The sequence below is a fragment of the Hyperoodon ampullatus genome (assembly GCF_949752795.1).
Source record: "Hyperoodon ampullatus genome assembly, chromosome: 13".
In the NCBI taxonomy this organism is placed as follows: Eukaryota; Metazoa; Chordata; class Mammalia; order Artiodactyla; family Ziphiidae; genus Hyperoodon; species Hyperoodon ampullatus.
In genome coordinates this window covers 15705722-15727509 of record NC_136926.1, presented here as the reverse complement: position 1 = coordinate 15727509, position 21788 = coordinate 15705722, and the positions used below count along the sequence as shown (strand labels likewise).

At 54.0% G+C, this 21788-nt stretch overlaps 1 protein-coding gene across 1 annotated transcript in view; it reads right to left on the bottom strand.

Moving 5' to 3' along the window:
• Positions 1 to 953: 953 nt before the first annotated feature.
• Positions 954 to 21788, bottom strand: part of TPCN1 (two pore segment channel 1) — a gene marked incomplete at its 3' end in the record, with an annotated part of 61954 nt that continues 41119 nt past the window's right edge. The window contains exons 8-28 of the mRNA XM_079717845.1: positions 21679 to 21713; positions 21061 to 21119; positions 20716 to 20815; positions 18613 to 18729; positions 18264 to 18388; positions 17146 to 17194; positions 16559 to 16622; positions 15487 to 15531; positions 12836 to 12892; positions 12704 to 12757; positions 11476 to 11548; positions 9199 to 9306; positions 8097 to 8168; positions 7461 to 7550; positions 5979 to 6094; positions 5189 to 5235; positions 4560 to 4628; positions 4301 to 4385; positions 3015 to 3154; positions 2740 to 2820; positions 954 to 1073 (exon numbers count right to left, since the gene is read on the bottom strand). Coding sequence (XP_079573971.1) covers positions 954 to 1073; positions 2740 to 2820; positions 3015 to 3154; positions 4301 to 4385; positions 4560 to 4628; positions 5189 to 5235; positions 5979 to 6094; positions 7461 to 7550; positions 8097 to 8168; positions 9199 to 9306; positions 11476 to 11548; positions 12704 to 12757; positions 12836 to 12892; positions 15487 to 15531; positions 16559 to 16622; positions 17146 to 17194; positions 18264 to 18388; positions 18613 to 18729; positions 20716 to 20815; positions 21061 to 21119; positions 21679 to 21713 — 1706 coding nt within the window. The remainder of the gene's footprint in view (positions 1074 to 2739; positions 2821 to 3014; positions 3155 to 4300; positions 4386 to 4559; positions 4629 to 5188; positions 5236 to 5978; positions 6095 to 7460; positions 7551 to 8096; positions 8169 to 9198; positions 9307 to 11475; positions 11549 to 12703; positions 12758 to 12835; positions 12893 to 15486; positions 15532 to 16558; positions 16623 to 17145; positions 17195 to 18263; positions 18389 to 18612; positions 18730 to 20715; positions 20816 to 21060; positions 21120 to 21678; positions 21714 to 21788) is intronic.

The window sequence follows — 21788 nt, the reverse complement described above, 5'->3', positions numbered from 1 at the left end:
CCGTGGACAGCCTGAGGTGAGCCTCTGTGCTTTGTTCCCATTTCCAGCGAATGCACACACGTGAAGGATCTGCTGTTGTCTTTAGCAGAATCCTGAATTAACCAAAATGTCTTTTTGCTTAAACAGGACGATCCCAAGGAAAAGGGATTTAAGGAGAAAGCCCATTTCACGACCTGGTCTGGGGTGGTAGCCATCGGCCTGGCCTCTTGCCCACCTTCCTCCTCCTACGGGGCTGTGACTCCAAAGGCATTTTAGAAGGATTTTCAGCAACAAGGGTTGAAACCAAAAGAAGGGTAGGTGAGGTGGTTCACGGAGCCGGGATACGGCCTCTCTCGCCTCCTGGCACTGGCTGAGATCTGACCATACGGAATAACCACAGCCCTGGATCACTCGTTCCAGTAGGTGCTGGGTACTGGTCCCCCAAGGGAACGCCCAATTTCATTATCATATCTAGAGACATATCAACCCAAGGATGTGGTTTTGTCCCTAAAGCAGAACACAGAAACCCCAGGATATGGGTGGCAGGGCAGGTTAGTGGGGAAGCTAGCTGTCAGCCTGGGTGGGATTCTGCAAGCAGCATCAGGAAGACAGTGTGGATCTGGCCTAGGGACGCTGGCCCACGTTGAAGGCAAGCCCTGCAGAGATCGGCAGAATCCATTCAAGTGCTCTTGTGAAGGGACCTTCTGGAGCTTTCCATGTTAAGAAGAGCTCCCAGTGGCCTGATCCCCCCAAAATGAAATTGACTTCTGGGGTTAACAGGGCAAGGTGGGTACAAACCAAACCTCAACTTGTCTGCCTGTCTTTCCTTCTTCCTATATATAAATATGTGCATATTTATGAATGTGTGTATATATATATAAAACATATATATACACACACATTATTCTGATACATTGTAGTAAAATAATACTATTGTGTTATTGCATAGAAGAGATGGCTTTTGCAGGCTGGGCTTAGGTGATGGTCTGGGAGCGCTGGCGGCTGCCTGGAGGCTGCTGGGTGGTGGGGGTCACGCAGCCGCTGAGCTGTCGTTGCTGCTGCTCCTGCTTCTGGGCGTGTTCCTCATACCACTCCTAAGGCAGAGAGCAGACAGGGTGCTGAGCGGGCCCCAGCCCTGCCCCCCAGGCTAACGGGGTCACCCAGGCTGGGCAGTGCTGTGTGACCCTCCCAGATCTGCTGGGAATTCTGAATAGGACCCTAAATAGAAAAATGACGATGCAATCTTTCCCTTTTTAACTAGAGATTTGCAAACCTCCTTGTTAAGTGTGCCTGGCACCGTCGCCTCTTTCAATGAGGCCCAGGTAGTAATAATCACCCTTTACTTGTGAACATGATCTGTGTGGTTCACAAAGGGATGTGCGCCCCCCACCCCCTCGCCAACCCCCTGTGTTATCCCTTTTGAGCTGGGTGTCCTCATTTTACACCCAGGAAACCCGAAGCTCAGAAGTTGTATAAAGGTGTATGAAGCTTGAGTGCATCTCCCAACTCCCCGGTTGCTTTGCTGCCCTCCAGAATGGCTGTGAGAGCATTTTGAAAAAAAACAAACAAACAGCTCACCCGCCTAAGACTATTATCATTCTATCACCGACATTTTCAGGGACAGACGTATTCAGGTAATTGAGAAATTTTAAATATAAACCCAATGTTTTTAAAGAGTCTGAACCACAGAACTTTAGAGCTTAAAAAATCAGAGAGATGGCCTGGTTCTGTGCCCCCTCATTCCACAGAGCGGGAGACTGAGGCCAGGAGTGGACGGCCAGGTGGCACGTCTAGTGCCGTCCCCTCCTCTGCTTTGTGAGGCAGGGACTGTCCCCCTTTCATAGATGGGGATGGGCTGCGTGACCTGCCCAAGGTCACGGAGCCTGGGATCAAACCCGGGTTTTGTGACACCGGAGCTCATGTTGGTTCCTCATCTCTGTGACTCCGAGTGCAGTGATTCGCCAGGCCTTTGCCCAGACCCCTTGTGTGTTTACAGATAAGGTGCGAGTCGCTTCAGGGGACTGCAGCCTCCCGGCCTTTTGGGCTCGGACCCTGGTCATCACTGTCCCAGGGAAACAAGGGTTTCCATCCTGAAAACAGCATAGTCACAGTGGCTGGCGAGGGAGCTGGGAGCCTGGGCAGATGGGTGGCCCGAAGTCCACGGCTCTGTCTGGGCTGCAGAGCGCCAGCCCACGGGGTGCTTCGCAAGCTCTTTCACTTAGCAGCCAATGTGGGAAGACTGGGAGAGTTTGCAAAAAAAAAAATATCTGACTTCTCCCTTCTCTTAAATTAGAAAACAAAACCCATCAAAACCCCCAAGAGAGCCAGGCGCAGCAGGCCCTTGTTCCTATCGGGCAGTGTCTGGCTGGATGTGGGAAGGACCATCCTCTTTGAAGAGGCCGGTCCAGGCCAGCTCGCCAGGGCCCCCCATGCTCCCTGCTCTGCCCGGAACGTCTCCCGCTGTACGCGTTTCCTTTGCTGTTCTGGCTCAGAGGAGGAGACTGAGATGAGGTCAGTGACATATGTGGAAGAGTGGACAGGGTGGCTGCCTATGTTGGGGAATGCCTCAAGGGTTCAAGGCTGAGCCCTGAAGCGCGCCCCCCCCCCCGAGCCGTGGTCCACTGGTAGTGGTCCCAGCAGATAATCCCATAGCTCCCCACACAACTCAAGATGGGGACCAGAGAGCAGCCTCTGCTCAGCAGTGGGGAGGACCACTCCCGGGCAGGAGGAGCTGGGCAGCGTGGCCAGGGGTGCTCCTACCTGAATCTCCTCTTGGTACATCTTTAGGCTCAGATCGCTTTTGGTCCTCGATCTCCGTCCCAGAAACACCAAGGTATTTTGCTAGAGAAGAACAGAGAGGCTGCAGGGACCGGCCCGAGCCAAGGTCCTGGCGCCCGGCCTCACCCCTTCTTCTGGCTTCTGCAACGGTGCCCCCCAAAAGTGTCACCAAAACTTGAGGGGATGGACAGTGGGGGAGTGTTTGCACTAAGCCACAACCCGCTCCCTCCGTGGGACGAGGCCCTGTTGCTCCCCACCTCGTATCTCTCCATCTGGGAGAGGATCTTGAGCAGCTGGGCGATGTCAGAGGCGGCTCCCCATGCCTCCTGGTAGAGCTTCAGGACGGCAATCAGCTCATCTTTGGAGATCTCCTTCTCAAGGGTGATACCGCCGTCAACTGCAGGACGGGAGGGCGGCAGGGGGAAGGAGCCTGGGACTCAGAGCCCCCAGTCTGGCTTGGTTTAGCCATCCTCCCTGCTCCCTCTGGGGGCCTTAAGGTTCCCTCTCCCAGCAAAACTCTGGATCAGCACGACCGCCTCCCCCCACCCTCTGGAACTCACGTCCCTCCCCATCCCCTCCCTTTGCTGCGGCTGTCAGGAGCGCTGGTCAGGCCACCAGCTTACAGGGGACAGAGGGTTTCAGGAGGGAGTCTCCGAGCAAAAAGAAAACGATCAGGTAGTCTGAGAGGACAGAGATTTGGAAACAAGTAGTAACAGGGATGTGGCAGTTCTGATGGAGAATCCGGAAAGAATGATCATTAGGCAGAAAGCTATGCATCCGGGAAGAGGGTGGCAAAGGGGTCGCACGCTGCAGGAGGAAGCAGTGTCAGGCTCTGTGGTCAACGGCAGTTACACCGTGTACATCAAGAGCCAGAGGACAAACACGGGGCTTAGAAATGCGGAAACGATAACTAAAAGGGGGAACAGCTAAGGATGAACATTCGGGGAGATGAGAAAGGCGGGACAGAGGGCTGCGGGGGTCGCAATCAGCCTGTGATTTTTCTTGATCTCTGAGCTGTACTGTTCTGATTTTTAAAATGAGATCACGTGCATTTTTCTGTCATTAAATATTTGAAAAATCAATGCAAATAAGAGATCAAGAAAGCTAAGCCAGGACTTGGGTGGTGGCACAGTGGTTAAGAATCTGCCTGCCAATGCAGAGGACACGGGTTCGAGCCCTGGTCCGGGAAGATCCCACATGCCGCGGAGCAACTAAGCTGTGTGCCACAACTACTGAGCCTGCGCTCTAGGGCCCGCGAGCCACAACTACTGAAGCCCGCGCGCCTGGAGCCCGTGCTCTACAACAAGAGAAGCCACGGCAATGAGAAGCCCGCACACCGCAACGAAGAGTAGCCCCTGCTTGCCACAACTACAGAAAGCCCGTGTGCAGCAAAAAAGACCCAACGCAGCCAAAAATAAATAAATAAAATTGGGGGCGGCGGGGAAGCTAAGCCAGATCAGTAAGCTGAATTGCCAAAAGACTGGACAGACAGGCAGATGAGCAGCAAGCGGCGAACGCCCCTGCTCCAGCCACTTGCACAGACCTTCCGAGTCCTGGTTCTTGCGGCTGTAGTTCATTCGGAAGACGAAGGCTTCGAGGATGAAGGCGACAATGATGGTCATCACCACCTGGCCAGGCACGGAGAGGACGAGCCGAAAGAGAGAGGAATGAGGGGGGTGTGAGCTGCCGCGGGGCCCCAGAGCCAACAGAGCCCGGTCAGCTGTGTCCCCGGCCCCCTCCGCCCTGAGCTGCCGCCCGATGAGCAGGGGCAGCTGGAGGGCGTTCTGTGTCCCTGGACCTACCATGGTCACGATGTAGAAGGTCATGAAGTAGAGGCGGCTCCAGTGGGAGGTCTGCGAGGTGATGCCTTCCTGGAGACAGAGGAAGCAGGGAGTGAGCGAGCTCCTGGAGTGGGGCCAGGTCGCTGTCTACGCAGGCTTCTCCGTGGCCCCTGCTCTCTACAGACCCTTCCTGATCGGTTGTGGAAGACAGAGGAGGGGGACCTTGCTCCCTTGGGTCTAAAAATCCCTCTGAGCTCCTAAGGCCTGGACACTGCCCCCAGGACTGATACGGCCAGCCTTTGGAAGAGTTGAAGAAATGGAAAAAACCAACCAACCAACCAACCACAACTGCCAGACTGTTTCTTGATTGAAAAGTCTCCCTCACAGTGGTGGGAGCAGGACAGAGACCCAGAGGCTAACTGGCCTCTCCTGGCTGCTGGGGGATGTGTGGAAAGCAGGGATAAAGGCCACGTCCAGCAAGTGCTGAAGGGGAGGCTCTTGGGATTCAGGCCGCACCGTGGCATCCCCACAGAACCCTGCCCCTGCGGAGGACAGGGAGAGCAATGCGCCCCAGGTTGCGTGAGGGGAGACGGGAGCCGGCCTCAGAGAATGGTGGGAAGATGCCCCCAGGAGCTGACGGAGGTCCTTACCATGATGATGTACCAGTTGTTGACAACTGTGAGCTCAAACAAGGTCACTGCCAAAGGGAAGGGAGAAACAGAAAGCATCTTGATCAGATCTGCTTTTGCAAAGCGAGTTTCAAGCGGCCTCTCTCCACCTATCCTGGGTACCACGCACCTGTCTGCCGGGCCGGCCTGTGAGCTCCCAAGAGAGCAGCCAAGGCGCTTCCTGAGCGCCCACCCCACAGGGGGTGCTGCCATCTCGGCCGGTCCCCAAAAGGGTGCATCTCTGGCCTCAGCAGCTCGTGATGGACCAGGGGTGGAGATACTGGGGAAAGAGTCCCCGGACCTTCCTTGGTGTAGATCTGGTATGTCATGAGGGGATCCCTTCCTCTTGGGAAGCTGTGTCTGGCCTCCCGGCCTCCATGGAAGCCAGGAGCACAGCTGTGTGGGCCTGGCCTGGGTAGTGCGGGGCACTGTGGCTGGCTGGTGTGGCCAGGTCCCACCCTGCAACTGTGGAGCTGTGACAAGGGGGCTGGTTCCCTAGCACCGGGCTGTACCCACTTCCCAGCCAAGCATGAAGCTCTGCTGCTCTCCCGATGCTGAAAAAGTAACAGGAAACAAGCCCTGGGGTCTGGCCTGGACTGCACCCCCAAGGCTGGGCAAACCACAGGCTCCACTGGGGCCAGAGAGGACTAGAGAAAGTATGGCAAACGGCTCGGGATGGGGAAGCCTCCGGCAGCTCGCTCCGCCCCACCTGGGACCTGCGGTGACCAAGGCAGTACCCAGGGCATGGCCCGCCTGGGCTTTCCGCACTCACCAAAGCTGTTCAGGATGTTGTCAAAGTTGTTGAGATAGTAGTAGCCCTCCTCCACCACGGTCCTGTTGTCCACGGTGTGATTGAGCCAGCGGTAGGCGTCTGCCACTGTGCTCGTACTGGCCGGGGGAGATGGTGGGGGGCGGGGGACAGAGGGTTGGGCGGGAAGGTCACAAGATAACTGGTCACCTCAACAAAGTACAGAAAGTTTAAGCAAACCAAGGTCTGACTGAGGACCGTCTCTCTTGGCCCAGCCTGGTTTCCTGCCGAGCCCCCAGCTCCCTTGCCTGTCTTCCTGTCTCAAGGGGAGTCCCCAGGGTGCTGGTGGGAACGCCCAGACTTGCCCCCCATTCCACCTTCACTTGGCATTTCTCTGCCACCAGCCAGGCCTTCTCACTCTCAGCGGCCAGAGCCCGGCACTCCAGGAGGGGAGACAAAGGCAGTTCCTCCTCGAACACCACCCCCAGCCCCCTGCCCCCACCAGTCTGGGATCTGCCCTGGAGGCCGGGTGCCAACGGCAGCCCTCGAGAAGGGTCCTCCCTTCATCGGGCTTTCCCCAGCACCTGGCTGGAGCGTTCTGTTTTATTCTAATCGGTTGCCCCTGTTCTGAGAGCTTGTTTGCTACTTTCCTGCCAACCTCTTATGGCTGATCTGCTATAATTCATGCTGATGTTTTGACAGGTCTGGTCCTTGGGCCCCCAGGGAGCTTGTTCCGAAGGCAGAGTCCTGAGCCTCTGGCCTGTGTCAGACACGCAGGATGGGGTCTGGAGTTTGCCCTTTTAAGCAGCAGCCCTGAGGATTCTCATGTGCCCTAAGGTTTGTGACCCACTGCTACAGGCTCTGGTTCTTAGCTTAGCCTGACACTCAAAACGGCTACCCGTGTCTCTGAGAACTTTCTTTATCAGTGCTTGAAACCATAAGGACCAATTTTAAGAGAACACTGGATGGAGAATGAATGGCAGAGCACACAGATTTCATCGTGGTGGCTTAGGAGGAAAGGGAGTGATGAAGGGAGGTTGTGTCCCCCGCCCTCTATCCCTGCCCCAGAGACCCTCCCGCGTGTGTCCATCTCATCCTAACAGGCCACCCCTAGCTGATGTGTCTGCCCAGGTCCTCAGTCACCCCTGGGGAGAAGCAGGAGGAAGCTGTGGGACTCTGGCCTCGGGCCCCAGGCTGCTCCCAGTTCCGGAGCAGCCGCCGGCGCCCAGCCCGAAGGGTAAGCTGGTGGAGACCTGGCTGGAGAGTGGCTCCTAGACCCTGCCTGGGGGACAGGGAAACTTGCTCAGACATCCTCACTTCAGAGAGGACCCTCTGCTTCCAGGCCCCCTCCCTTAGCTGCTGCACTGAACTAACAAGCCCTGGAAGCAAAGCAGAGTGCTTCTCAGGGCTTCAAAGGGTGCTGTGGCTTGGGGAGGTGGGCCCCTGAGGGATCAGAGGTCAGCGTTCCAGTCCGGCCTGGGGCTGGGGGCCCCGCTGCGTACTCACTTGCAGCAGTTGGGGTAGAGGATTCCACAGAAGAACTCCATGCCCACGATGGCGAAGGAGTAGTGAAAGATGAGCAGGGTGAGGCCCAGGCTAGGGAGGAGGGTCAGAAGAGACGGGGTGATCGAGGGCCGGGCGGGAGAGAGCAGCTCGCCCGGCGGCCCCGGCATCCTCAGACCCCTGAGCTGACTGATGGAGACGCATGCCCCTAGCCAGGTGCACCAGCTGGAAAGTGCCTGCAGGGGAGGGGCCTCGGATTCCGGTCTGGGGTAGAAAACGGCTCGAATCAGGACTCTATCACCAGACGCCCCTCTACCAGCGATTCACCCCTTACCTGTGAAGGTAGACTCACAGGTGACCCTTACCTGTGAACATAGACACAGGTGGTAAGTGAGTTGACAGCTCCCTGCCCTCCCTACTAAATATTTCAGACAGGTCAGTGGAGAAAAGTGGAACCAGGGAGACCTGTGGTGGTCAAGGTCTCGGTCTCCTTGAAGAGATCTGACCCTGTCAGGCCCTCGATTTTCGTCCTTTTGGGGACTCCTCCTCCCCCTCCTCCCGAGACCACCCAGCTGCCCACCCCGAGGGGGCACAAGCCTCGCGACGCCTGGCCCTGGGGGCCAGGAGGCAGGGCAGTACCTGGCCATCCGGGGCAGCAGTTCAAACATGGTGTCCAGCACGTTGCGGTAACGCTTCTTCAGTTTAAACAACCTGAGCGAGGGAAGCGGGCCGGGTCACTTACAGGTGCCGGGCGTGGCCGCAGCCCCTCTGTCCACAGCACCAGCTGGGGCGCGGCAGGCCCGGGGTCCCTCCGCCACCTGAGCGCCTACTTTCCCCAGAGCCGCCAGCCGGGCACTCAGCTCGGGCGACTCGCACCCTGGGCAGGGGCAGCGGTGGCGCCGGGACATCGCGGCTGGACGGGGCCTGCCCTGAAGGGAGGCAGGGCAAGAACCGCGTGAGCAGGCGCCGCTGCCACAGCTCCCGGATGAAGCCCGGAGGCTGGGCGCGGGGCGGGGCCTTGCCCGGGACGCTGCGGCCACCCCGGGAGGGGAGAAGGCCGCGTGCGCAGAGGAGCCGGCGGTGCGGCAGCTCCTCCAGGTAAGAAAGGGCCGCCCCGTCCCTCACCTCCACGTCTCCTCCTGGGCAGGACGGGAGGGGTCGATGGATGTGAATAGGATCGCAGCTGAATATTCTAGAGGAAAACCAGCCTTCTGAGGACACACAGAGATCTCTAACTGGTAAGGGACACCGTCCACGGATCTCTACAAATTTGTGCTGGTTTCCTACGGTGGTCCCTGGGGGAAAGCTGAGAGCAAGTGAGGGTTTTTCTTGACAAGGGACTGTGCCAGAAAATCACGGCTGTCTGTGGTAGGGGCTTGAAAGTCCCTCTGGACCCTCAGAGGCCGTGGCTCTCTAGTTGATGACTCGGAGCACGTGTGTTTCTGTGGCTGCAGCCGACACCAGCACAGGCCAAGTTCACTGGAGCCCTGAGCCACGTTTCTCTTCCGCAGTCAGAGGCAACTGGTCCCAGGATGTGAGGAGGTGGGCACCCGCCCAGGTGGAGACAAGGCCCCCACCATCCCCCCTCCCCCCACCCGCACTAGGTGCTCCTGCAGGGGCCGCGCCACCCCTGACATCAGGCCTGTGAGCCTTCTGGCTCCTGGTCACTCCCCAGACCAGTCCCAAGGCTCTCCCCACCCTCCCCTGCCCACCACTCCCAACCCCAGCCCTGCCCCGTCACCTCAGCAGCTGGAGGGGACGCAGGACCACTATGAAATAAAAGGGCTCCATGTTGAAGGCCAGAGCCAGCAGTCCCAGGAAGGCGAATGCTGTGACAGAGAAGTCAAACCTGGGAGGGAGGAGGAGAAGCCATGGTCTGTTCGGCCCACCCCTAGCCTCCCCCACGACATCCGGTGGCTCCCCGGCCCTGTGCCCAGCACTCCCAAGGAGCCCTCACGCCAACCACCGCAAAGGCAGCCACAGGCCCCGCAGTGGCCCACAGCCAGCCAACTTCCTACTGCTATCGGGTTTCTGAGGCTGGTGTGGTTGGGCCCCAGTCACAGCACACACCTCAGGGGTCAGACATGCCTACAGACGTCCCTGGTGGCGCAGTGGTTAAGAATCCGCCTGCCGGGCTTCCCTGGTGGCACAGTGGTTGAGAATCTGCCTGCTAATGCAGGGGACACGGGTTCGAGCCCTGGTCTGGGAAGATCCCACATGCCGCGGAGCAACTAGGCTCGTGACCCACAAATGCTGAGCCTGCGCATCTGGAGCCTATGCTCCGCAACAAGAGAGGCCGCAATAGTGAGAGGCCTGCGCACCGCGATGAAGAGTGGCCCCCGCTTGCCACAGCTAGAGAAAGCCCTCGCACAGAAACGAAGACCCAACACAGTAAAAATAAATAAATAAATAAACTCCTACCCCCAACATCTAAAAAAAAAAAAAAAAAAAAAGAATCCGCCTGCCAATGCAGGGGACACAGGTTCGCGCCCTGGTCCGGGAATATCCCACATGCCGCGGAGCAACTAAGCCCGTGCGCCACAACTACTGAGCCTGCAAGCCACAACTACTGAGCCTGCGCTCTAGAGCCCGTGAGCCACAACTACTGAGCCCGCAAGCCACAACTACTGAGCCTGCGCTCTAGAGCCCGTGAGCCACAACTACCGAGCCCGCAAGCCACAACTACTGAGCCTGCGCTCTAGAGCCTGTGAGCCACAACTACTGAGCCCGCAAGCCACTACTACTGAGCCTGCGCTCTAGAGCCCGTGAGCCACAACTACTGAGCCTGTGTGCCTAGAGCCAGTGCTCTGCAACAAGAGAAGCCACTGCAATGAGAAGCCTGAGCACCGCAATGAAGAGTAGCCCCAGCTCACCACAACTAGAGAAAGCCCGAGCACAGCAACAAAGACCCAACACAGATAGATAGATAGATAGATAAATAAATAAATAAATAAGAATCCGCCTGCCAATGCAGGGGACGTGGATTCGATCCCTGGTCTGGGAAGATCCCACATGCTGCGGAGCAACTAAGCCCGTGCGCCACAACTACTGAGCCTGCGCTCTAGAGCCCGCGAGCCGCAACTATTGAGCCTGCGCTCTAGAGCCCGTGAACCACAACTGCTGAGCCCACGTGCCACAACTACTGAAGCCCGTGTGCCTAGAGCCTGTGCTCCACAAGAAGAGAAGCCACTGCAATGAGAAGCCCTCGCACAGCAATGAAGAGTAGCCCCTGCTCGCCGCAACTAGAGAAAGCCCATACACAGCAACGAAGACCCAACGCAGCCAAAAATTAATTAATTGAAAAAAAAATGCCTAGAAACCCCTCCTGAAGGTCCCACACTGGTCTCATGGCAGACACGGGTTACACCAGCAACCCTGGTGAAGGCACTGAGGGGTGGGGCAGGACCACAGGGGAGTCCCACAGGGAAAGCAGGACAGAGAGACCCTCTCTCCTCCCAGATACACATTAAGGCCCTGCAAACTGCATGCCCACACGCTACTGCTCTGCCCGACTCTTCTCTACTTATTAACTTGTTTTTACTCTCATGACCCAAGACCTCGTGAGTGCAGCCTGATTTCGTGGGTGAGTTAACTTTCATGGGCAGTGAGCCACCTCTCGGGGTCTCTGGGACAGGGAGAAGGGCGACCAGCTCGATGCTGACCAAGCATCAGGACCCGTGGCACTTCCTTCTCTGTGTGTGTCATGGCTTTCGTGGAGGAGAAAAGAGCTTAGTTGTCAGGGAGGGGTGTGGGGTTAAGTGACTCACAGAGAGCCAGCTGGCCTAAGGACCCCAAGAGGCCATGTCCAGGAGAGGGGCTGGCGGGGGTGGCCTGAGAGAGTAAGATGAGGGCCTGACCCTGGGGAGGCCTGGAGCCACAGGCAGAACTGCTCCAGGAGACAGGCGCCTGACCCAGCCTCGGACCTTCCCTCTGCAACTGCGCAGTGGGTGTGGACGGAGAGGACCCATGGCTTTCACTAGAGTCTCTGACGTACGTAAGAAACATGCTTTCTACTCACAGATTCCATCCGGAGGACAAGTACTCAACGGGGCCGAGGCCGGCTACTTTCAGGAACAGCTCCACCCCGTAAACTGTAAGCAGGAAGAAGCAGTTAGCAGCGGCCCTGCCACAGCCTCTGCCACCCCTGGCCTGGCTCGTCTCCTCCTCGAGACTCCCCCGAGGTCTGGTCACGTGCCCTCCAGACACCCACGTCACACCCACACCCCTGAGAGAGTGTGGGCTCCAGGGCAGGGCCTGGCCCAGGTGCTGGCCAACCGCGGCCGCCCGCTAACAAGAAGCACTCGCTCCCACTCTCTGGGAGTGGCCGCAGGCATTGTCTGTCCATCCAACAGGTTATTTCCTGAGCCCTTCTCCTGTGCCAGGCATTGCACTGGGTGCTGGGTGCCCAGCCCTGAACAACACAGAGCTTAGAGTCTAGACTCAGGGGAAAGACAGCAAACTGATATGTTAGACTGGGGGAAATAGACTGGGGGAAGTGTTACATTTGAAAGAAATCAGGAGCCAAGCCGGATATGATCTTGGCCTGCTTGAGGGGCAGAAGGCAGGTTGGTGTCATTGGAACATAATGAAAGGAGGAGCCGAAGAGGGAGCTCTGGAGGGGCCGTCAGATCACACAAGAGACACAGCTGGGAATAGATCCAGGTCTTTCTGACCCCAGAGTTTGTGCACTGAATCACTATGCTACTCTGAACTCCACAGAAAAAGCCAAAGGGCACTGATCAAGGCAGTAAAAGTCATGCTTTTTAAGAACAATGAAAACAATTTAGGACACAGTGTTATTAGTTATGTCTAATGTTTAGACATAAAGGGAGAGGGGTGTCAGGCAGAGCGGTGTGGTGAGGGCATGAGTGCACCAGGCAGAGGAAAACACTTGTGCAGAGGCCCAGAGGTAAGAAAGGGCAGGGGCCCTGGGAAGCAGGATGTGTTCAGGGGGGCTGCAGGTGGGGCACGGGTGGTGGTACTGGCAAGAGATGAAGCCTGAGAGGGAGGCTGAAGGGGCCCCGTGTGGCGCCATGACTCACACCCAGCACGGGAACTTGGTCTGGAGGCCAGTGGGCAATCACCGAAGAGTTTGAAATAGGGACGGGGTAGAATCAGACTCGATTTCTGCTCCACCCTCATTACGCTCCCCTGCTTTAGAGAAGAGCCATGAGATCTTAACCCAAAAAGAAGTTCCAGCCAGTGGTTAGGACAAGCACTTGAGCAAAGCCATGTCAGAGACTTACTAGTCAGAAAGACGAGGTAACTCCAGGGCACATGCTTGGAGAAGAAGTTCCCACCTGTAAGAAGAGAGGCAGCAGTTCAAGAGGTGGGCCAGGTGTGCCCCCAGGATGGGCCAGTCCCCTAACCAGGCTCACCTTTCAGCATGAAGGTCTCCACAAGGATCCAGACCCCGTTGACTGCCACCACCAAGTCTGCAACAGACAGGCTCATAATAGAGAAAGCACAGGTGGGTGTGGAAATCTACAGGTCACAGCTGCAGCCCCTGGTTAGTTTCTAGGCAGCTCTGAGACATGCAGAGAGCAGGGCTTGTAACAGATAACTTCCTGCTTAATGCTTTACCATGAGCTAAATCAACCAGTAGTTTCTCTTAGAAAATAGCTACAGATTTCTAAAAATCACCCTCTGTGTCACTATAGGGATACCAGTTAAGATGTTTCAGTAAAACCTACAGATTATTCCAAGTTGGTGTAAAAGATGGACCATATACAAAGGGTTTGAGTATTGAAAACATTTGTTTTTCCCTAGAGATATCTGGTTTTTAAATGACTGCAGGAACTAGTTAGCAAAATTGCATATGCGTTTGGCCTTTCACCTAGCAATCCTACTTTTAGGGATCCATCCCAGAGACATTAGCAAAAACACAAATGACGTATACTAAAAGCTATTCACTGAGGAACTATTTGTGATAGCAAGGAAACTAGAAACAACCTAAACGATCAATAGGAGACTGGATGAACAAACTATGATACGTTCATGAAATGGCGTACTCTCAGCTATAAAAAGAAATGAAGAACATCTCTGTATATTAATATGGTGTGATCTCTAGGATGTATTGTTAACTGAAAACAAAGCAAGGTTGAAAAAAAGTGTGTAAATTATGCTAGTTTATTTAAGGCAGGAAAATGTGCATATATGCATGTACTTAAAGTTTTTTAAAAAATGGAAGGATAGGGCTTCCCTGGTGGCGCAGTGGTTGGGAGTCCGCCTGCCGATGCAGGGGACACGGGTTCGTGCCCCGGTCTGGGAAGATCCCACATGCCGCGGAGCGGCTGGGCCCGTGAGCCATGGCCACTGAGCCTGTGCTCCGGAGCCTGTGCTCCGCAAGGGGAGAGGCCACAACAGTGAGAGGCCCGCCTACCGCAAAAAAAAAAAAAAAAAAAAAAAAAAAAAAAAAAAAAAAAAAAAAAAAAAAGGAAGGATAAACTACAATAAAAGTTACCCATTGGGGGAGGTGACAGGATGGAAACAATTCTTCCTTGAGTATACTTTGTTTGTTGATCTGACTTGGAATCATATACATATTTTACATAATTATAAGGCAAAATTCAATGTAAAAAATGATCTCTAAAAATATTTTTTCAAATGAAATAAAGAAATGTAGATGGTGACATACCCACATGGAGAAAAACTACTCCAGATGAATTTAAAACAGTCATCTGAATCCCTGGAGTGGTGTTTCTAGCAATTATATTATTAGGGTTGTGTTGGTATTGTTTTTTGGAGACTATTATGTGTGGACTGTGGGATAAAGCAAGTGAGGGACTGTGGCAGTGTTGTTGGGAACTAGGATTTTAAGCCTGGGAATTTAGACGTGAAAGAATGATGAGGGCTTCCCTGGTGGTGCAGTGGTTAAGAATCCACCTGCCAGTGCAGGGGACACAGGTTCAAGCCCTGGCCCAGGAAGATCCCATAAGCCATGGAGCAACTAAGCCTGTGCGCCACAACTACTGAGCCTGCGCTCTAGAGCCCGCGTGCCACAACTACTGAAGCCTGCGTGCCTAGAGCCCGTGCTCTGCAACAAGAGAAGCCCCGCTCGCTGCAACTAAAGAAAGCCTGTGCACAATAACGAAGACCCAACGCAGCCAAAAATAAAAACAAAATTTTAAAAAAGAAAAAGAAAAAAAGAACGATGAAGTTAGGTAAAAACCCTATAGTCCACAATATGAATTAAGAATATCAGGATAAACTCACAAGATAGTTTATCTTTTAAAAATCCAAAATCCTACCTCTGTCCATGGAAAGGCCTGGAAACAATAACCAACTCCAAGCAATGAGCACCTCTAGCATCTCAGATTGTGGTCTCTAAACACCATTTCCCATTAAATGGAACCAGAACTCCTTAGAAAGAGTGAATTCAATCAAGCTTCTAGATTAGTAGAAATGTCTGCATCTGTGCTGTCCAACTGGTCATCATTAGCCACACGGGGTTACTGAGTGCTTGAACTGCGGCTATTGTGACGGGAACTGAATTTTTAAGTTTTAGTTGGTCTAAATTTAAATAGCCATATGTGGCTGGTGGCTGCCACACTGAACAACACAGCTCTAGCTATAACTACCAAATTATAGTAAATAAGCAACAGAGGAACATGCAAAATCAAGAATGAAGGACAAACACTCCTGTTTCTTCAACTAAATATTGCAAGAGGAAGAAAACGGATTGGGGGAGAAACCTACGGATTCAAACAGACTGAAGTGACATATCCACAAACCACCATCTGTGGTTCTGGAATCTGCTTCCCAAAACACCAGGTCTAGAGAAGGGATGATGAGCTGGACTGAGGGGATTAGACAGACAAGACAGACAGGCAATGAGATGATAACTGCTGAAGCTGGGTGACAGGTACGTGGATGCTCTTTACAACCGCTCCACTTTTATACATGCTTGGAATTTTCTGTAATAAACAGCCAACATCGTAACTGCAGGATTTATCCCTTGCATCTCCATCTTCTGGAGCAGTAAGACTCAGGAGGAAAGGGACCGAGAGCCGTGATATTTCACACTTACACATGACATACTGGAAGGCCTTGGACTTCACAAGGATATTAATTCCTAATTGAAGAAAAGAAATGTTAACAGTGAAATGGTCACGTACAAGTACACGTTCCCCTACCACAGACATCATGCGTGTAAGCAACGGGGCTGTTTATGCCCAGGGGTGAAAAAGGAAGGGCCTGCTCTCAGAAGGACACCCACGCTTGTGCCCGGACCCCTGGGCAAGACTGCACTGGCAACATTCCCTCTGGGAAGAGCCTGAGCAACCTGGAGCCGGGACAGAGCAGAACAAAGCTTTGCTGGCCACTGCTGAAACTTTAAGTTTGCTCCTGGCCTGGAACCGGCACTGTTTATTTATCCACTTGAGTAACTATCATCCCAATGGAATGGAAAACTCGCTGAAGAATATGGAATAATAACAGCTGTGCTCAAAGTCCTAGCTGTGGGAGAAATAACAAAATAGGACATACCATTTTAACTCTTGCTCATAGGGCCCAGACCCCTGTGAGCTAACCATACCCCATGTGGAACTTCAAAACTGGCATTAAATTCAGGGAAAACTATTAGGTAAATAATATGGGGCACTCCGATTTTAAAATTTTCAATTTTATACAATGCAAGCATTATGTAAGGGATCAGATATACTAGCTATATATCCTGACACTGGAGGAAGGTCAAAATCCATCATTAGGTAAAAAGGCAGGTTTCAGAACAGAATATATAATGTAATCCCCACAACTGTTTTTAAAGTGCACAGAAAAATAACCAGAAGGAAACACATCAGAAAATTAACCGTGGTTATCTCTGCGTGGGAGACTTTCATTTTTTTCTAATTATTTGACTTTGTATCAATTTTCTTCAATAAATATTCCACAAATTTTTTTTGGTTTGGTTTTTATGTTACTGATTTCCTTCCTAATCCAACACTATTTCCCTGATGCGGTAGTCACACTCTGTCTCTTTTACACACATAGACATTTCACATGCACACAAACACACCCTCTGGACACGTTCTTTAAATGCTTATCTGTGGTCACCGGAAACCTCCATTCGTCCCCAGCTGCCATATTCAGGTCAACCTTACCTTTGAAGATGAGGAATGCTGTCCTGGGAAGCTCATCAAACCAGTGCTCTCTATTTCTCTTTGCCTGGCCAAGGAACAGGGCCATAGGAGAGAGGGCGTTAGGACCAGTGACCAGAGCCCAGCCGTGGGGGCATGGATGCAGCTTTCCTTTCCTGCTCTCCTGGCTAACTTGGGAAACCATGAAAACACTCAGGGGTCTAAAGAACAACAAAGCCAGCCAATGTCTGAACTCTTCAATGTGCCCTGCACTGGCATTGTTTTTATAGAATCCTGAAAATAACGCGGTAGGTAGGGACTCTCCTGACCCCACTTCCCAGGTGAGACAAGCCTTGGAAGGGTTCCGTAACTTGCCTGATGTCACACGGTGACTAATGGGGTCTGAGATGCAGTGCTTTTAACCAGGACACCACACTGCAGGTGGACAGGCAGATGCAGGGCCAGGGGCCACCTGTTACCCCTCCAGTGCACAATGCCCAGCCGAGAGCTGAGATGTCCCAGCAGGGAGAGAGCTGGACAGCCAGGTGCCTCCTGGCCTCATCCCCCTCCCATGGAACCATCTGCCGGGTCACTCCCTGGGGAGCACCCACCTTCCACTTCAAGGCGGCAACTTCGTAGATGTCTTGAAAGTCCTTCAGGCTGTCATAAGCAACAAGGGCAAAAAAAATCAGAGCACGTTCCCACCAAGCTTCGGTCCTCTCACTTGCCTGCCTATGGTCACCTTCGAGGGGTGGAGCGGGGGAGGGCAGGAGGCGACATCTGCGAGTCCCAGCGCATCAGGGCCCAGGGGACCCGTACCCGCAGGCATTTCATCTCTTCGTTCCTCCAGGGACTATGGATACTTAATCCACTCAGTCTACACAGACCACTGCCGGCTTCCGTCCCCCAGAGAGGCAGCCCCCAGATTACCACCATTCTTAGACAGACAGGGACTGAGCCTCCTTTAGCAAAGGACTTAACAGAACCGGGGCAGAGAGTTCAGCCCAAACAGAGCTCGCTCACTCTCGTCTCTGCAGCAGGCCTGCTTCATCTCAGATCAAAAAGAAGGGTTTTGGTCATCAGCAGTCAGAAGACCAAGACTGCCCACGGAGAGCGCAGCTCTTTGAGGCTGTGCCAGAGCTGTGAGTGAGCGAGAGAGAGAGAGAGAGGAGTGAGTGTGTGAGTGTTTCACGTTGCTCTGCGGATTAGCTCACATGCAACCACCTTGCTCATGGCTCGAGGGTGAGCAGCTGGGCCAGTCCATTCCACGAGTCAATACATTCCTTTTTTTTTTTTTTTTTTTTTTTGCTGTACGCGGGCCTCTCACTGTCGTGGCCTCTCCCTTTGCGGAGCACAGGCTCCGGACGCGCAGGCTCAGTGGCCATGGCTCACAGGCCCAGCCGCTCCGCGGCATGTGGGATCTTCCCAGACCGGGCACGAACCCGTGTCCCCTGCATCGGCAGGCGGACTCTCAACCACTGCGCCACCAGGGAAGCCCCATTCCTTTTTTTGTCTCAAGTTTAAATTGGATTTGGGTTGGACTTTTGTTACTTGTAAAAAGAATCCTGAGGAATAGGGTCTACATGCTTAAGAATCTCTGAAGAAAACTAAAGTCTCTACGAGCCTCTCTGCCTGCCCACTCCCCAGCCCCCGGGCTTTTGCAGGCCCCAGCTGCCTCTTGTGAACGCCTCGTCCGGCCACACTGCGCCCAACTGGCATCCGCTCTCACCTGAGCAGAGGCGAGTTGCTCTGATTCAGGGCCTTGAATGTGAGATAGCGCTCCCCGGCGCTCATCCGGGGCTTGTAGAAGCGCATCAGGCCTTCAAACTGCCTGTAGGAGATGCCGGCAGGCTCCTGGGGGAAGAGGGAAGACGGCCACGTGGAACACGGCGGGGAGCAGCCATGCCAGATGCCCAGCATCACACGGGATCCCAGGGTGCCCTGTTCTCTTGTTCTCCCGAGGGCAGGACTCCTGGTTTCGGAAGCTGCCGGCCCGCCCACGCTTAGGGGATACCATAGGGCAAGGGCTGGGGAGCAGGGACCGAGCTCCCTCCCGGGCTCAGGCCCTGCCCCGCTACCCGCTGGCTGATGAGCAGGCGGTAGGCGTGCTGGATGGCGGCTCGCTTGTGCAGCAGCAAAGACTTGAACTTGTGTTTCTCGATGTCATTGAAGGTGTCAAACACCACGGCCAGAAGCTGTGAGGGAAGAGCAGAGACCTGGCTCCTGTGCCCGGCGGGGCCTCAAGGAACCAGGGAGTTGCTCTCCAGCCTCCAGAGGGCGCTCTTCCAGCCACCCCAGAGAAAGGGGTTGAAAAGAGCCTCTCGCCTGCCCCCAGGTGGTGTAGGAAGTTCATCTCCAAGACTCAGCAGAGGAAGGTCATTCATTGCCACTTGTAAATTTCCCCTCTAAAGATTCATGAAGACACTGCTATTACATTTTCCCCAGGCTTTTCTCCTCTCCGCCTGTAACTCATCCCTGGCTGGGCAGCTTTATAAGGGGAGAGAAGCAGCGAGGGGAACGCACTGGGTTTTTTGCCCAATTCAGCTCCGTGTGATGGCCGGGGAGGCTGTGTGTCCATCCTGTGCCCTCCCAACCTCAGAGCAGGAAGGAACATCGCTGTGCCGATGCTTCCTCTCCTGTCCCCTTGTTCCTTCTCCTGGTGAGTCTGCGTGGCCCCAGAAAGCAGGGGTGTGAGGTGGCCTGCACAAAAGGGCACAAGGTTCTGGAACTTTCTAATTCCAAATTTAGCAGGTGAACAACACAGTCTGCATTATCGGAACGCGACGGGAGGGCAGGAGCAGAATCTGGAAGAACACTTTTTGGAAACACTTCCTTTTTCTTTCAAAAATATTTTGAGGGGAACTCTCTTGTCCTTTCCATCCCTTCTAACTGGTCCCCCATATTTCCTTTTAGATCAAGGGAGAGTTAGCATCTGTAAAGGGCCAGAGAGCAAATGTATTAGGCTCTGCAGGCCAGATGGTCTCTGTAGAAGGCACTCAACCCTGCGGCTGCAGCATGAATGCAGCCGTGGACTATGTGCAAATGAATGGGCCAATAAAACTTTACTGACAAAAACAGATGGTGGGCTGGGTATTGGCCCTGATTGCTGACCCATGCCTTATATTTTCACAGCTCTAAATATCTTTTAAAGCAAATCAATTACACATAAACTATTTTTTAGATTCTAAACTAACAACAGTATAAAAGAGCTGTAAGATGTTCAAAGAGATATCTAACATACTTATTTTGGGTTTTGAGGAATTAAAAAAAGAAAATATTTTCCTTCTTAAGATGTCACACTTTTAGGAGATTTCACAGATCTACCCCAGAGAAAGTGTTTTCCACTTCTATACTGGGCCTAACTGTGGTGACTGGTGTGAGAATGCTCTTCAGAAGTATAAAAATAAATGCAAGACTTGATAAGGCCTCTTCCTAGTAATCCTGGCGTTGATGTGGGCTCAGCACCAGCCTGATGGCCCGGTCCGGGAGGCAATCTGCTGATGGCAGGACACTGCTGGTGGCCGGCCGAGCCTCTGCAAACACCTCCAAAGTTCCCAGTGTGCATGGGGACTTTATGTTCTCCCTAAAGGAATATGTTCTGTGTTCAGTTTCCCAATGGTTCGTGATAACCGAGGTGGAAATACACAAGACATTCCTGGCACGTGGCTGCAGTAGGGTGGAGTGGCTCGGAGCGGGGCTCTGCAATCAGAGCAGCTCCCCTGGCCACCCCGAGCTGTGCAGGCGAGTTAGCCTATCAGTCTGATCCTCAGTTTCCTCAACTATAAATTGAGAATAATAATAAGAATTCCAGGGTTTAAGTGTTAAATTATTTAACCCTCATCCATAAAACACTTTGCACAGTGCCTGGCTAAGGCTTAATAAGTACCAGCTTTTATACTTATTATATGTTTGCTGTGAGAAGGAAAAGATCCCAGGGTACCTTTGGTTTAAACCCTAGCACTGTCGGCAGCTGTGGCGGCCGGCTAGTTACTGCCGGTAACCAGCTGAACTTAAGTCCCGACAGGGAATTCCTAGCCACACCACACTTGACCACGGTCTGGGACCTCCCTCCCCAATGTCCTGCCCTCGGAGGCCGAAAGCTGTCCCTACCTCATCCCCACAGTGCCCAGCAGAGTGTGGGCTAGGGCTGCTCCAGTGGGGCGCGAGGCGAGGTCACTCACCAGGTTCATGATGAAGTACAGCTCGATGGAGAGGTACACGATGAAGAAGACGCAGGACCAGGGGTTCCGAGAGTAGGAAGGCATCATCACATCTGGGAAACTGTGTTTGCAGAGTGTTACCCGCAGGGCCCGTGTCTGCTGGTGTCCGTCTTCTACAAGGACGTCTCTTCTCCTGCCTTGCCGGTCCCTCCCGCCTCCCCTACTCTTGGCTCACCGGGCCACTCCCGTCCCTCACGGGGTCCCAAGAACCTGTCTGGGCCAAGATGTGGAATATTCTTGGCTGAAAAGAGGAGGAGACCCCGGGCACTGGAAGAGGGCCGAAGCCAAAGCAGGGCCCAAACTTACTTGGCGGTGGTCAGAAGGACAAACAGACTGACAATGCTGTTCTCCAGGGTGCTGAAGTACTGAGGGGGAGAGGAGGAGAGGAGGGCACGTGGCCGCCGGGCCGAGGGCACACGCCACCGGGAACAGGCTGCCTGCCTGTGGGCCGCCTCCAGAGCCCTGCCCGCCCGCTCCCTGCCCCGCCCACTCCTTCTTCCTCCCAAGGGATCCCTGAAGGATGGCAGAGGAACAAGCAAACATGGAGTCCAAGGCCTCCTCCTTCCGGAGCTCAATGCTTCCGGCGGCAGCAGACAACTGGCTTTGGGACTTGTCTCCCGGGGAACCACATATGCACCATTAGCTGAGCTCTCCTCCACTGTTCCTCTGCCAAAATGTGCCCGTGTTCCAAATCTGATGCTGGAAACACCCCTCTCAAGGACAGGGCAAGGGTCCCCCCTTGGCATTCAAGGAAGGAGACAGCTCAGATCTGGGTGACGGGGCACTTTCAGGTGCCAGAAGCGATGATGAGAAACCAAGCAGGGCATCCCTTCCTAATACAGCTAGGGGGTCAGTCCAGCCACCTTATCTGAGGGGAAAGGCCTCCCGTAAAGGAAGAAACAGACAAACATGTTGATTACTTACGGGGTCTGAAGGATTAGGGGAGAACAGGTAGAAACCTAGAAGGTGGTGGGAAACAGATTGAAAAAAGGGTTAGAGCACAAGAGTCCCAAACCCAGATGTCAGAAGGACTG